Source organism: Hippocampus guttulatus, chromosome 20 (genome assembly GCF_054856545.1).
Source record: "Hippocampus guttulatus isolate MCC_2025c chromosome 20, RoL_Hgut_1.0, whole genome shotgun sequence".
In the NCBI taxonomy this organism is placed as follows: Eukaryota; Metazoa; Chordata; class Actinopteri; order Syngnathiformes; family Syngnathidae; genus Hippocampus; species Hippocampus guttulatus.
The window spans coordinates 5723588-5740509 of NC_141280.1; the positions used below are offsets into that span (position 1 = coordinate 5723588).

General features: G+C 46.1%; 1 protein-coding gene across 2 annotated transcripts in view; it reads right to left on the reverse strand.

Annotated features, from left to right (window-relative positions):
• LOC147187714 (sestrin-1-like) overlaps positions 1-16922 on the reverse strand; it is a 35882-nt gene that overhangs the window by 5081 nt on the left and 13879 nt on the right. Inside the window, exon 1 of one of the 2 annotated variants that reach the window (XM_086099722.1) lies at positions 165-448. The exons of the other annotated variant lie outside the window; for it this stretch is intronic. Within the exon in view, the coding sequence (XP_085955848.1) occupies positions 165-266 (102 nt within the window). The 5' untranslated portion in view covers positions 267-448. Of the gene's footprint in view, positions 1-164; positions 449-16922 lie in introns of those variants that run through there. 2 annotated transcript variants of the gene reach the window in all.

Here is a 16922-nt window from a genome sequence, read left to right on the forward strand (position 1 = left end):
GACTGCACTGCAGCTCATTCAGTCGAAGAAAAAGCAGTTGCCTGAGAGCAGAAATCGACTGACATCGCTTTAAAACACCAACAAACAGTCGCATGTGTCATCTTTTCGATGCTGCGCTGATGAAAATGAAAATTGCTGTTGTTGTTGGGGTTTTTTTCGATTACCTTTTTTCCGAGCCGTTCACAATGGGCACATATCTTAAACAAGTGTGTCACAGCGAACGAACAATTCTCCACGTTCTCCGAAGGTGACACGGCGTGCCTCATGTCTTGTCCTCCCCGCACTCCGCTGCTTTTGGACCAGGGTTTGAAAGCTCCGCAAACCGTCCCCCAGCAGTTCTTTGTTCCCAGGTAGGCTGCCGCGCTCAAGTGCTCCGCTCTCGTCAGCTGTTGCGGGCCCGACAAGCAGCCAAGTCACTCCGGCAGCCCCATTTGGTTCCCCCCCCCCCCGCGCTCACACATCCGGTAAATAAGTCGAGGCGTGCTTGAGCGACGCAAGAATCGGCCAATCGCGAGGCGATAGCGCGCGGGAGCCGACCAATGGTGACACGGGAGAGGCGGAGAGGGCGGGGCTAAGCGTGAGGAAAGAGGAATGAGGGGGGCAAAACGTGAGCGGAAAAGACAAACCCCCTTTTGCCTTAAGAAAACATCACCGCGTCTTTCTGTGCTTCTTTTGTTCACTCCTGATTGAATTGTCAGTCCTTTCTGTTTGTTAAATAACTGTGGCTGTTCATTAACCATGATATGATGCACACTGACCGATATACAATCGGTAATCAATACATCCATTTGTAAAGGCAATCAAAATTCATCTTTCAACAACAAAGGGGTTGAGCAATCCAAAAAATACCACCTATTGTGGGGGTTTTTTCAATGCAAAGGGCTTTTGTGCATAAAAAAGACCAATCAAGGATGGCACACAACTGCTGAACAGCAAACCAACATGAAGCGCAGCAACTCATATATATCTCATTACAAATCCACAGAAGAAGAAAAATAGTTCCATTCCACGAACATTGTAGCATAGGTCAGTTTCAGACCCGGTGCAAGCGCAACAAAGCCATGTCTTCCACCAAGTGGTGAATATTGATATTACAACTTAAAACGAGGCTAGTTTGCGAATAGCAAAAATCTGCTGATGCATTGGATTTTTCTGTAACGCCCTCTGATAAGCTTCCTATAGACATTTTCCATGAAAAAGTGCGTGTGGGTTTGGGGGGGGACAAAACAAAAAATATATATATTTTTTTTCAAATATTAATCAGGGGGCCACTCAGAGTGTGGTTACAGGTTGCGCTGCCAGTTGCTCATTCCTGTCATGCCATGTTGGAAGCGTGACTGTATTCGGCTTCATGCATGACGTCCGACACAAGAAGATATGCTTTCACCGCTGTTTTTCTGTCCGATCACATTGTTTGGAAGTTACTCACACATGTCCATAGCGAACACTACATGCGTACTAGTCGACTTGGAGCAAATCATTTCAACAACACAGTCAACGGGGTGACTAACAAGCAACTGTATCTTTACTAATCACCATCACCAAACTTGAGGCTCACGTAAACCCGACAGACGAAATATAATGCTTGGCAATTTCATAGCTTTGACCATGCGTCAGTTTTCTTTGTTAGATTAGGAAAAAAAAGTGTTTTTGCTGATGTCTAGTGCACTTTTTTTAAAAGACACTAGTCAGTCTGAAACCCTCTGCATGCATGCGTTTGCGATGAATTAAGCCCATAATCTCATCTAAAAGGATGACGAGGTCTGCAGGCCCTTGAACGGGGGCTCTCATAGGTGCAGCGTCTCAGACCACAGATAATAATGTCATCTCTCCACTAATCAAGCCGCCTGAAGGACTCCCTTTCGAGCCACAAGACAGGAGAGGAGAAAGGGGGGGTAAAGATAAGGAGGACCGACCGCTCTTATAGCTTTGTTTATCCCAGCCTGGCAATAACACGTTCACTTGCGTGCCACATTACGCTTTTATCACCTCGTCAGGAGGTCAGTTACTGCCCCCGATACGGTAAGCGGTGGCAGGCCGAATGACCGCAACCTTCAGTGGGGACTTGGCCACCACGATCATGTCACAATTATAGAGACCGTCTTTTATCTGCTCTTCTGTGCGACAAAAAAAAACTACTAGAAAGCTAAATTTGGTATAACGAGCAGAGCCAAAAAGTCACCCCCCCACCCCCGGCCACCACCACCACCACCACTCTCCCGTCCCCTCCCCTCTGGCGGACTTTGATCAAGAGCCTGTCCAGCCAGTTTGGCAGCCAACTGCAGGGCGAGCCACATCGCACAGTATTCAGCAGGTTCATTGTGTGGGTCCGGCCAGCCTCCCTCGCCCACCCTTCTCTCACCTCGGGTCCCCCTCCTGTTGGCGCAGGGAGGGTGGGGAACGGGGCAGAGAGGTAAACATGTTCCCAGGGACTGGAGTCAGCACTCATGCGGCTCAGCAAAAGCTGCAGAAGAGAGGCCGGTCAGCGTAACGACACACCGGACCCCTATTTCACATAAAAGCGCTTATAGGCTCGGGGGGGGGGGGGGGGGTGTCCCGGCATGGCCGGCGCCATTGTCACTGCACGCACTGATGATTCCGCGGGGTGAGATTGTTGTTTCAGTGCTTTTAGGCTCGTATATTTCTTCCCACTGAGCCCGAGATGACACGTCCAGCGTCACGCGTTGCATGACCACTTGTGTCGTATGACCACTTCGTCTTATGCTGCCGCACAAACTAGTCCATCGCGGACTGTTGGTAACCTCCAAACATCGAACGCCAGTATGGGAGTCAATGGCTAAGATACTATTGACTTTAATCAAAGTCAAACAGCTATCTGATTGGTTACGGTAGCATTTATATAAAGTGTTGCGATATGTTTAAAAAAAAAAAATTTGAATCGTCCTTTTGTGCGTATTAATTAATGATGTGCTAGTGATTTTTTTTTTAAGGCCGTCACAGTCGAGACCCTGTCAACAATGCACAATGAAATAGCTAAGTAGCCAATAAAAATGCATTCGATAGCGCACGAGGGACAGCACAAACTTGCACACACATGCGCACCCACCCACACACATACACACTAATGACAGGATGCAGCTTGTTGTTGCCAAAGATGAATTGCAAAGTGTCATTTGTCACGAGCTACGCCTTCACGCAATTAAAATACAGCACAGAAAGAGAGTTATGAGCTCCCGGTGAGATGTTTTTTAGGTCTTGATGCCCAAAAAAAAGAAGGCACTTGTCCGGGTTTCCATATTAATGAGTGCCAAAACTGTATTTAGTTTCGGTCGTGCCACAAAGTTTTAATTACCGGTACAGTTTTTTGTTCCAAGGCATAACAAGGTGTGGAAACCTAGTTTTTTCTTTTAATTGCCGACAAATGTCTTGACTTGATGCAAGTGTAACACGATGATTCACAACAGCCTTGGTCCAACAAGGAGGCTGACTCAGGTACGAATGAGGAAAAACAAAAGAAGACAATAGTGGCAAACTCTAATCTGCACGTGTCTCGCCTTTTGTTTTCTCCGGCAGTGACAATCATGCTGCATTTTTTTTTCCCCCTTCTCTTTTCCTTTTCGCTGGGGATGTTCAACAAGTGGCAGAGGTCCACCAGACCAGTTCAAACCTGACCTATGGGCTGCACAGACAGTGGAGGAAGCAGAAAAAACTGTCGAAACCCGACACAAGCCTAGCAACAGGCGCCTACCAATCGCAAGACAGGACGACAGCGAGAGGAGCCAATCTTCTCCTCACTCTCTCTCTCTCTCTCTCTTTAACTGTGTTGTTTCTCCAAGAGAAAAAAAACGAGGGGAGCGGGGGAGAAAAAAAAAGTTCAGCGGAGTTATGAAGTTCACTGCGCAGCCTAATCGGGTTTGTGTTTCATAGAAAGTCATACAGTTTAGCGGTGGATTTGTCTGACGAGGGCTGAGAAATGTTCACTCAGCTGACCGTGCGGCTGAGTCGGTTCACTCTTTTGGAGAACGAAAAAAAATACTTGTTTTTCTGTGTAGACACTTGGACAGCTGGCACAAAACTTTTTTTTTTTTTATGAGCTCTTCATGTCCGTGCAAACTTTTAACAAAGAGAGAAAAGTGCACAATCAAGGGTGTTATCTGCTTGCAACACAAAAGCTACCTCTTCAACCCGCAGAAAGGTTTTAACCCTTGAGTGTCACCACTAGCGGGCCTCAGCATGCACTCCCTTGTCACCTCAAGTCGAACTATAGTAACCGCCAACACCGAGTGACGTTAGGCTGTTTCATGCACCAATCATGATAACATGATAAGCTGTCCCCACTGGAGTGACCGCCGTCCCTCAAAGGGTTCATCTGAAAACTGCGTCAACCGTGTTGGCTTTTAGATTTCCAAGAAAATATTTGAAAACAAGTGGATCTTTTTAATTGCTGAAGTGTAGGACGTCACTTCATGGAATCCGTTGCCTTTTGGGCCCTTTTGCCTTCCTTTCTCGAATTTGTATATTTTTTTCTGTCATGCAATCAGAGCATCGGGCTCCTGAGCTGAGAGCAAAAAAAAAAAAAAAGCTCTCCACATTTGGACCGGTGGACTCGCCTCACACTGTGAGGAGGCAGCGCTTGCGAGTTTCCAGGAAAACACACGAACTTCAGAGACTTTAGGATCTCGGGGGGGGGGGGGGGGGGGGTACGGACAACCTGCTGATGGCTTGATTCAGACAGGCGTGAACTTGCTTATCGTCAATTTCCGAACTAATCAAAAACGTACACAGCAGTACAATCGAGGGTGGAAAAGGCGTTGGCCCCGCAATCTCCATGCGCACGTGAGGAAAAGCGAGTTCCCGGGGATGTTATTCTAACAAAGGCGAGGGCAGCTGTCACAATACAAAAAGCCTGCAAGAGGAAAACAACGCCAAAAAAAAAAAAAATCCTATCGAGCAACAGAATAGATGAAACCGCACTTGCTAACTTTAGAAGTGACACAGACTAATGGAGAAACGACTCCTCCTCTGGAAAGTCGATCGATTCAGACGCACGTGAGATAGTGGGGGAGCGATTCTTGCAATTTTTGCAGCTACGCGCAAAAAACGTATGCCCAGCTTATCTTTTACTACGTCCAAAATGACGTTGACCTTAGATCAGCGAGGGGTCTCGCACCAGCGCAAAGGAATCACAAGCGACAGTTTGACGCTGGTGTGTAACTCCTGGAATGACCAGCTGTTTTTTTTTTTTTTTTTGGACCCTTCCCCCCCTCTCTGCTGACTGATCAAAAATGAATCATCTCACTGTTGTCGATCAGCCTGCAGAGCTTGCAAAAGTACTCGCACGCTGTTCTTCGGTAGACGTTATTGCGTCAAAGAAAGATGCTTGTAAAAGTAGAGGTACTGATTCAACTTGTGTACATCAGGAAAAGGGGACCAAAAAAAAAAAAAACTGGCTTTACCGCTCTCTAATTATGTCTTGTCGTCATCTGCGGAGGCGGGAAAAACAAAGTAACAAGCGTGTTTTGACAGAGTGAGGCGTAAAGATGTACAGATGTTCATGTGGCCGGAAAAATACTTCAAATAATCGAGGAGCGATACCTGTAAAAAAATGATATAAGTACATCAATATTTATACTTAGTTACTTCCCGCCGCCATAAGCATGGAAGTCTCCATATAAAAAAGAAAAATAAAAAACACGCGAGCCGGCTGTGATCATTGACCGTTATTCTCGGTCAACAGCGTGACTCATGCATCTACCAAACTCCTCATCAAAATGTCAACAGCCATTAAAAAAAAAAGAGAAAAGAAAATCCCAAAGGGCTGTGTTTTTATCATCCTTTAAGCAAAGGACTCAGTCTTTATGTAACAGAAGAGGTGACATTCCTGGGAGTGCTGATCCAGAATGAAGTGCACCGGCTTAGACCGCAGACCGCAACAGACACTGATAAAGTCGATGTAACGCATCGGCAGAGATTAGAAGCTCGCCAGTGTAATAACGGTCTCACCACAATTACTTTGGCCACATGGTGGGGTTTTGTTTTTTAGTAGTCACACTGAATATGCAAGGATAAAATAGCTTGAAGGTGCCAAAGAAAGTGAAGTGAAAGTCTTATTATACTGTACATGGCAGGCTTTTATTTTGAAGGCCAGGAAGGACATTAAGCCGATGGTGCCCAAAGTTGTCCGAGTGTTGGCGTTGCAGTGCGCGAGGTTTGTAATTGCCTGAAGTTGCTGTTGAAGGCTTGTTGAAAACGGCTCCCCTGTCTTTTTATTAATATTTTTGGTGTCTGGAACAGTATAATTTGATGTCGTTTATTTCCAATGGGAAATGTCGCTTTGGTTTTCATACAACTTGTTTTTCGAGTTTGGGTCTGTTGGGCTCTACAAACACCAAAAGGCATTTGTGTTATCTGATCAGAACGTTTGACAATGCGCTTCTAAAGGATCGCGTTACAAATAAAAGTGGTTGGATAAGCGATCCGAGCCCCAATTAATTTTTTTTTTGTTTACTTTTAATGGTGGTGGCGGAATGACAAACAGAAGTGATATGCCAGAATCGCTGCCCTCGGTGTCCGATTCCTTCGTTAAAAGGTAATGAGCTCCGGTGCTGAATGAATAGCGGGACAAAAGTTCGGACAGGACCTCAATGGGGAGTGACGTCACGCGGCGGCCGGCCCCCCGTTAATGTTTCATCGTTTATAAAATAAGATTAGGCGGAAACTCGATCACCTCAACCTCTGACCTCTTCGCCTATTATCACCGACTCATCATCTCCATTGATTGCAGATAAGCTATTCATCACCTTTGTAATATTTACAAGATCAACTTTTTTTCCCTGAATGAAGCCGCATTTGTCGCCCTGATGGTCTCGGCCCTCATGCGTTCGTGTTTGCAGGCAATAGCGGCTCCGCTCGGCATGTTATTGATGACTGTGGCGGGTGATTCAGAAAATACGGGCCAACCGCCGCACCATACCGGTAGTGTCCGATTTATTTTTAGCAATGGCCGCCGGCCTCCAAGTACCACCAGTGAACATACGTTGAGATGCATAAATGCTGGGCCATTGACTGTATGACTGAGGTATGATGACACATTCACCGGCGTGCCTTTCAAAACTCTGGTGACAACCCGAGAAGCATCCAAAGCAAAAGCCAGCAGACCGGCTGCGTGCAAACAACGAGGCACGATAAGCACAAGACATAGACGGCAGACGCAGTGCCGCAATCCGGGAGAGAGAGAGCGTCCGGCGACTTCCTCAAAAAAGAAAACACGAGCGCGTGACTTGAGAACACTTGAGTGCGGACAAATGTAGAAAATACTGACACAACATCCAAGGGAGGCGGGGGTGAAATATGCAAGTCACTCACACGTTTCACTTTAAAGTAAGACAATTCTTTCACAGTGAACTTCTAGTGGGGATGACATTGAGGTAATATAAATACTTTTAAAAAAAATAGTTTTATCCCCTCTCACCCACTTATCGAACACATTCAAAATGAATTTGGCCACACAGGGAAAAAAAATTGCAAGTAGAACATGGACAGAAGATACTCTACATGTCGTGTCCGCATTACATGCTGTATGTGCCTTTAAGAGGCGGGGCCTGATGGGGGTGCTGTCTGACATAGGCAAACCAGTGTGTGAGTATCTGGGCTTGAGCTGTGGCCAACATCAGCTACCGACTGTGCTGGTGTCGTTCAGATAAATGGCTGAAAAGTGCATGTGTGACAACTGTATGGCTCTCCTTTCCCACATGTGAGGGCATTACAGGAAGTATCCTGTAAAAATCTCTGTGGAAAAAAAAAATCCACAATTTAGCAAAATGTATATTTAAATAGGATTAGATTTATACACCGGGGTTCTCCCCGCTGTTTTCCGTGAAAGAAATAAAAAAGGATTCATTTCAGTGAAAGGAGTAGAGTTTATTTATAAACTGTGTTTTGACCTTTAAAGCCCCCCTAGTGGACCTCATAACCCAGGTAATGGAGTGGGAGTCTAATGTCATGTGCGTGTGTGTGTGTGTGTGTGTCTTCTGTTAATGCCACAGGTAGTGTCAGACATATTTGCACTGTGGTTAATCTGTTACAAACCTGCGGGACCAAGAAAAGGACAAAGGCACAGCTGAGCATCAGGTTTTTGTTTTTGTTTTGTTTTGAGGTTTTTTTTTTTCTGCATCTCACCCCCAGTGGACTACTTTTTTTTCTAGTCTTTTTTTTTTTTTAAATAAACATTGACTTGTATTGGACATATCCGGTACGAGGCGGGGATGAGAAACCTCGATGTTACGTACGTGCAACCACAAACGCGAAGCACAAAAACGGAGGCACGGAATGTTCTTAACAGCCGGTTACGGAGGTCGCACCGACGCTCGATGGACATCCGTCACGCTTGCGTTACGGAACACCGCCGCACTGACAAGCGGTGGCGTTCCATCGCCGAACGCAGAGTCAACAAGTAGAGGGATGAGGTCATCCTCTCACCTCGATACAAGCCACTTTGTTTAGGAAATTTGTATATAGTGCTCTATAAAATGTTAAGTCCCCCCCAACGATGGTGTCAAAGTACACTTTACAGCCAAATGCGTTTCACTTTGGAGACAACCGGTGTTGATGGCAACCTCGCATGACTCATGTGCCGAGACACATTGAATTAACGCAACGAGGAAGTCCGCTGGCTTCTAATGTCACGGCAGGATAAAACGATGATGAGCCGATTTGAAACACGTTTTAAGCAATCTCAGCTGAATTGTCTCTGAGTCAGTATCCATCGGAAGTAACGGTGCAAATTCATTTTGAAATGAGGAAGATGATACAGTGGAAGGTGTGACTCAAGAAATCGAAGAAGAAACGCACGCCACCCAAATCGGGTGAAAGGTTGAACTGAGACTTCAGCTCAGTGAGCATTGAATGGGTGAACTCCACAAGTGTGATTTACATTTTCATGTGTGGGTTTTTTGGGGGGGGAGGGTGTTACCACAACAGAGGGACACCAAGAGGTGGCAAAGAGGAGGGAAAAAATGATGATGTACACAAAATCTAGTGTGTTACTTCATTGAACTTCAAATGTATCACTATTTGGTTCCCCATAGAGTAAGGTTCACTTATTTGGACCGTTGTAAGAAAAAAAAATGCAGTGAAATGTGAGTTCATTCATTTGTTTTGTATGTTAGTCTTATTATACTATGGTTAACTTATTTTTACACTTGCAAGACAGCACAATGATGTTCATTTTTTCTTCTTATTCCACATTTACTATTTTTTTTTACCCTCATATGAGTAATTTTTTTCAACACTCGTAATGACAGCCAAGAAGGTGAAAAGTTGTTATCGGAATTTTTCATTTAGTCTCTGTCTAACTATATCGCGGTTGACTTATTTTTCCTGTAATAAACTTAAGGGAGTTTGCTTTGTTTTATTTCAAGTTTAAAAAAAAAAGTTACTTTAAAATATTCCCGATGCAGCACATGAGGCTTTACAATCTGAGCCCGAAACCCGTCAGAAATAATGATGACGCAACCGAAAAAAAAAAGATGCCATATTTTTGACGCCGCTCGACAATTGGCGGCCAATTGTGAAAGCGGCATCCCCTGAGCCGCCGGCGATTATGTCACAGCGAACGGGGCGCGGGAGGTTAAAGAGTGCACGGGCTGCTGAATGAAAAGACAGCGGGTGGAAAGAGTAATGAGAGAAGAGTGATAAAAAGGTGGGAGGACGGCGAGCCGGGATTATTTGAGCAGTGCGTGGGGGGGTGGGGGGGGGGGGCGAAGCGCCTGCCGCCTTATCATGGATAAGTAAACAGCCAGCGCCGCCTCGAGTGACATCATTGTCCCACAGAATCAATAACCAGCCACTTCCTGCGCAGCGAGAAAAATCAATGACTCTGTACACTAGATTACCTTTTTGGGCCCACTCACCTGAGAGGATGCACACATGCACACACACACGCGCGCAGTGCACATAAGTAATATAAAGCACCTTGGTGAAGAGAAACAAAGCCACAGTGAAGTATTGGAGCGGTTCGGGTGCAGAGTCAGCTCATTATGAGATTAGTGCTTAGTGGGACGCACTCATTTAAGTGCGAAAGGGGGATAATGCCGCTTTACCAAATCAGATTCTGATCAGTTTCCCACAAAACCTGCGAAACAAAGCGGCGTGGGCCCGTACCAATACCACAAATCGTTTGTGTTAAGCGGTGGAGGGAAGTAAAGAAGTGATTTTTTAAAAAAGATTCTATACTTACTCTGCTTTTAAGTTTTTGTGGGGTTTTTTTTTGTTGTTGTTATTTTTTTTCTGCTCAGTTGACAACATCTCATTGTGCAGTCCAACACTGATGGGATCTGGCTGACATACTCAGCATAAATGAATGTCTTTGTTCGACATTAAATGTGTGTGTGGGTGGGGGTGGGGGGGCATTAAAGTAAGATGGAGGGGAAGAAGAGTGGCTTGTCCCAGTAGGCGCATGTGACTCCTCAAACTACACACGAGGTGATGTGTCCTGGGCTTTGCAACAACACAGAAGCAAGTCAATTCGGGATCTGAGATCGTAAGATATGTGAGGGATAACTGAGCCAACAATGAACTTGTTCTCCATAAACAAACGCACAAACATAAGCATGTGATCGCTGTGGAAAAATAATGCGGTTTTGGATTGGGGCACTAAATCGGGAGCATTCTGAAGCCTCACGTTCATATTTTCTCTTTTCTACGATGATGGGGGAAGTAAAAATCTTGCCGGGGTGAACAAAAAAAAAAAATTCAGATTCCAATTTCCAAGCCGAAGAAACGGACATTTTCGAAATAAATAAATAAAACAAAATACGATAACGTCTTGCTTAAGATACTACGGATTTGCTTTCACACCTGAAGACAAAATGAGTTTTCGCTTTTTGAATCTTGTTTTCTGGTCCCGGAGACAAAATGGCGACAGGTGGTCTCGTAAAACCTGTCGAAGGACACCTCGACGGTGTTGGCTTTCTGTTTACGCTCCCTCCCATCAGTCATTTCAGAGTCCTTGTCTGTCATGGCCGCGGCTAACTATGGTGTCTCGGGCTGAAATGTTTCTGGAATTGAACCGTTGGACGTGTCACTCATTTTGCGGACGACCCGGACAGGAACTACGGTGGCCCAAAGGGCAAATGCCGGAATTGTGGGAAGGGCCGTGTATTTTTTCTCCATTTTAAGCAACGGGTTTAAAAAGTGTTTTAATAAACTTAAAGCATAGAAGAGGAGTAAAAAAAAAAAAAAAGGGGGGGGGGGCGTTGCACTGTGTAAAATGTGACTTTTGTTTCTTCCTAATGAGGTTGCCACCACAAAAGTGCTCTTGCACCGAAGCAAGTTTTTGGCCTATACCTTCACTCACACACTGATCCTGTGCGAAACGCTCCGCGGCAAAGGGGGTGCGTTCTCAATGGGACTCCCACAGGAAGACTTCAGACAATACTTTTGTTCTCTTGGAGGTCCACTCGAAACTTCACAGACACACGCAGACACAAAGAGCGATGAACTTCAACGTGCGCAGGAAGAAAAAGCAAGTGCACAATTCCTCACGCGCTTTGAAAAGGCTTGAACAAAGAATACCTCAAATGCACGCGGCCCCGTCTCAGGCAGACAATGGACAGTGGAACTGTGCCATAAAGGAAGGCGAAAACTGTTGTCCAGTCACTGGGCAACTGGGGCAGCAGATGGTCATCTTCCCTTCTACTAACATCAGCTGGGAAGGAGGTGGTGGGGTGGGGTGGGGGGTGGGGGTCTCCATCTCCTTAGCGGACACCTTTCGGCAAACACATGGTCGTGAGTCAGCCGTAAGCCGCGGAGCGAGCGAGTCGCCGATCCGCACAGTTACGAGGCAGGAATGGAACGCGGACCAGACTCCAGCGGTGGTGGAAAACCAAAGGCCGCAATGCATAACACAGCCAAGGCCGGGTAAACACGGCGCAAACATGCATGCCAGAGGCAACTTTTTGGGCTGGAATAGGAGGGGAAGGAAAAAAAAAATGGAGGATAGGTCAGTTTCATATCCTGTTGACCGGCCGATGCCTCTCAGTGTGAATGTTTTGAATAAAGAACATTTCGCAGCGAGGGGGACATGCTGGAGGAGAGGCCCTACTGTTTTTATTTGGGGGGGGGGGCACATAAGCCCAAAAGTGATCATAAATAAATATTAAGTAAAGGCGGCGGGGGGGGGGGGGGTAAACAAGAATTGAGCACAGAAGGGAATTTAGTAGAAATCGGGTGGGAAAATAACCTACTTTTGAAACGGCTTTGTTTCGACATATTTTATAAATATTTCCAAAAGCGTTGTAAAACCGAGGTGGCCCTTTTCTGTGAGGAGTTTGCGTTGCTCTCCACGGGCTTTTGAGGGTTTTATCTGGGTACTCCGGCTTCCACCCGCAGTGGAAAAACAGTTAAAGGCCGGAAGCCGAGATTCAAAGCGGGACCTTTCGACTTTGCTGCCTGGAAATGGACACTCCAAGTAAATTATATATATGGTCGGCTTTCAAGCAAAATTGGATGCTTCGACCCGCGGTGTAAATCAGCCCAAATCGGATTAAAAACCTGACTGTCCATCCAGGCGTGGGGGGGGGAAGATGAAGTGAACTGTGACGCAAAAAAATAAATAAATAAGAATAAGAACATGCAGAAAAAAAACTTTGCATGAATGGATCCACTGTGTCTGAAGCGGAAGGACTCCACCAAGAAAACATGTTTGTGAGCGTTGCATCAGCAGAGGTGGGCCGCTTGCGAAAAAAAAAATAAAACACCAGACATGAACTGTATGTTGGCATCGATGAATTTTGTACATAATCTCATTTAGGCTCAGTCAATCTTCTGGTGTCTTGTGTCAATCTGTTTTCATCCTTTCTGTCAATCAATACTTCACCCATTCCAGCTCGGCATCGATTTGTTTCCTTGTCGTCGTCGTCGCCGTCGCCTCGGAACAAATCGACACTTATCCTTGTTTTTGTCAATGGGGAAAGCAGGATTGAAAGCATGCCTATGGGGGTCGGGCGGGGGGGGGGGCAGCTAACGTATGAGACGAGTCGTCAGGGAAACGGCTCCGCACGCGTGTGCAAAATTTTTCAAAAGGTGACAAATAAATGAGCATGCATGAATGCGGTTGTGTCAGCTTGGCGGTGATGCAAGAGAGCGGACCACAATTAGCAACGCAAATGTGACATCGTTCCATATGGCTGCAAAAGCGTCTGTGGCAAACAAACAAACCCCCTTTTTTTGTTTTTCTTTCCAACAGCATTTCGAAGCATGTGCGGCTAGATTCCTAAAGAGGCCGGGGGTGAGCCCGCCTCTCTCAGCGCTAAACTATTTCACCAGACATGAAAAACAGTATTGGGTGCCAAATCCTTGCACATTTAAAAAAAAAAAAAACCTGACGTAGCCTATAGAAGGTCTGAGGAAAACACAGCAGGCCACATCCCATCTTAAGTTTCTCCTCCCAGCGTCAGTTAGGCCCCTCCAAGCACCCCCCCCACCTTTTTTTTTTCATCCCGCCTGCAGATAGTGGCTTTGCACAAACATGGCTCTGAATAACATGTCTTCAGATGGAGGGAGGGTGGAGGAAGGAAGGGAGCGGGGGGGGTAACCTATATAGTTTGCTGTGTTTTTCTCCCTATGGGCTCCCAGCAGCTTGATAAATAGCAGGACCCCTCAAAGCAACAGATGCTACGGCTCAAACTACAGTCAGCTGGGGGAAAAGAAAAAAAAAAGTCCAAAAGGATCTCCATACTGACAGTGTATATAGACATACAGCACCCTCCCCTCCGCACGCCTTCTTCTATATGTCTCGACAGCCCACCGACTCCCCCACCCCCCCAGACCCCACCCCCTCCGCAGCCACAAGCTCTTGTTTACGAAGCCCACTCGAGAGGCAATGGGACTTGAACGAGAATGACTTTCTACAGCAGAAGAAGGCTGCTGCTCTCTTCCTCGTGGTTTCATGCTCGTTTTCCGAAGGCTTCTGAGCTCAATGGTGAGATTCTCATGTTCATTGTATAACCCCCCCCCCCCCCCCAAAAAAAGTGCAGCAACTGTGGCTAGGATGAAGTCGCCGTCGCTGTGTTTTCAGCATGAAAGTACATATTTTGCTTCAAGTGGCTCCCCCCCACCCCAAATAAAAAGGAGTGGAGCACCGGTTCCCCAACCACCTCTTCCATGGTTGCTACAGAAACAATGTACATCCATGGAAAAAAAAAAAACAGCCCCATGAGCTCAGACGAACCAGCGAATGGTCCAGGTGAAAAAAAAAAACATACGGTGACATTGACCAGAGCAGGTTGGCTTTTCCTCTCATGCCAATACAATCTGGAACTCAGATTTATCATGAAAGTGACTCTGGATTAAAAGCACATAAACCACATCAAAGAATGGATAAGCCATTGAGGACGATGAGAAAATTCAACGCAGCAGGCCCTGAAAGGGATCAGCTGAATAAGATTTTCTCCATCTTCCTTTTCGAAATCACAAAATGAATGAACGAAAGCTAATCAAGTAGGACAGGGTCAAAACAACGACAGGGGGGAAAAAAATAAAGCTGGCGTGAGGCGTTGCAAGGAAATTGATATTTCATCAAGGCTGCTCTCAACCACAACAAACAACAGAAGCAGTGGCGGGCAGCAGCGATGATCTCGTGACCTCTCGGCAGCCATTGCTGACGCAGAGCAAAGTAAGCTTGAGGAAAAAGACACGGCAGAGGCACAGATAGCGAAAAAAAAAAAATCAAAGTGCAGCAGACGGCTGACTGGTAGGGCACTTTTTTTCTCAAGCGCTGATGTCACCGTGTGGGAAAGTCACGCCGTGTCTGTTATGTTATCGCCCCCAAAGCGAGGATCACATCATGCACCGAAATTCGTCCGTGTACTTTCCCTGGTTCGCACCTGCGTGTGTGCGCGCATGTGTGTGTGTGTGTGTGTGTTGCACTCATCACCATCATGTACGGATGAACAAAGAATAGATTTCACTGAGCTGGAAGAACCCAAGGAAGCCTGATCATGGTCAGGAAGTAAAAGGAACACACCCGTGGATATGAACAGGAAGCCGACAGGAAAAGCGGACGGACAGGACGCGCACACTCTCGGTCTCAAGTCTGTGGGCTTGGGTAAATGCTCGTGACCTACTGCAGACTAATGATGCATTGATTCGCCCCTTCGGCCCTTCCGCCTTATAGCTTCACTTCACAAACACAGCAAGAACCCCAATAAGATGGCCGTTTCGCTTGTGAGGAAAATTACAACATTTTGGTTTACAAAATGAATGGGGCTTAATCCAGCCTCGCTCTTCGCAGAAGATAAAGAATACAGTATACGGCTGTGAGGACTGTTAAATGGTCTGTCGACATATGTTACCATTTGTGTTCCTGAAAGATTCAATGACAACGTTCAGCGGAGGCAAAAGTGGACCAAAAACACCCCCGTTGATTTATTCGAGTTGATTTAAAATAGTGAATTTAAAGCAGTCATAAACCACACGTGTGCTTCTGATTTCTGTATGCTCAGCAAACAACGGCAACAGCGTGTTGACAGCGAAGACCGGCCAAATTTAACTGTGAGTCAACATTACGTAAAAAAGGTTGCGGCGTATAACTGCGAGATGAGGCGGAGGCAAAGATTGACAGATTAATAGTTGAGGACTGATGAACAAGGGCTCAAGTCTTGGCAAGACTGTATAATTGAAATGCTGAGCATGTTGCCATCACTACTTGCAATATTCCTCTCTGTCCTCTCCATTCAGTGTCAACAGAACATCAAGTCCACTCAGGCTTTGTGTGTTTTACCGAGCCCTCGCGTAGCATCCATGTACGCAATTGTCACTAAGGATACGATATCGGTCACGTAACTGTATGTACAAAGGTGCAGAGTTTTCAGCTTTAATTTGAGGGTAGCGACATCCGAATCGGGTGGAATGAACGCATGATTTTGGCCACCGCAGAACAGCATGCGTCGGGGTCATTGTCCATCTGCACTGTGAAGCGCCGTCAAATGAGTTCTGAAGCTTTTCATCAAATTATGAATTCCTACAGCACACAGCGGCGTAAGAACAGGAAGGCACGCTCAGTTTAGCGTTAAGAAAAAAAAATGGATGCGAGTTCTATCGCACTCAGAGATATCGGTATTCATAACAGACCTTAAAGCACATGAAAGAGGCAATGGTGTGTAGAGCTGTGCAGAGGCCTTGTCTACAGCAGCTGCAAGGGCGATCTGCCAAAAACAACCACTCCCACTCAAACTGCTATCACTCGGCGTTTCATTGTGTCCTATCGGCCAATGTGCTTTTTTTTTTCTTCCCTATCCCTTTTAATTCCCAGCGTTACCTTGAATCTGTCATGTCAGCAGCACCCCTGCAAAAGGCATTATATTTAGCCTCGTCTTCAACCTCGTGTCCGCCGACTGCTAAGCATGTGAGGCGGACGGGAATCAGCAGCCAGGCCGTAACTTGACCTTGATGAGGTGGCGGTTAAACAAAAAATAAAAATGTAGGAGAATTTCATGTTTCTTGATTAGAGACGCGAGACACAGCACAGCATTGCACACGCAAAAATCAATAAATAAACACAATTGTACTCGACGTGGACCCCCACCCTTGAAGGCTTCCTTATCGGACCGTTTTTCCTTTTTCCAGGACAGTCAGCCGTTCCCGCTGTTGTGTGTTTTCATTGTGGACGTTTGAGATGTACTCAAGTTTGTGCATTGAGATGGCAAAACAGGACAAGGAGTCCGTGCAGAATGTCCCACACGAGTGTCAAGAGGACATTAATAAATCCCAAGAGTTACCTAATACTCAAGCGCTGTGCCTCGGGGCGGTGAGAACACAAGCGGGTCTGCCTAAATATGTGAACGGGAAGAAAATAGCTAGACTGAACAAAATCCTTCCTCATAACATATTCCTGAACTTTTCCTGAACACACGAAACCGAATAACCATCACAGGATTGAGCACAACAATATGTTTTCGAAC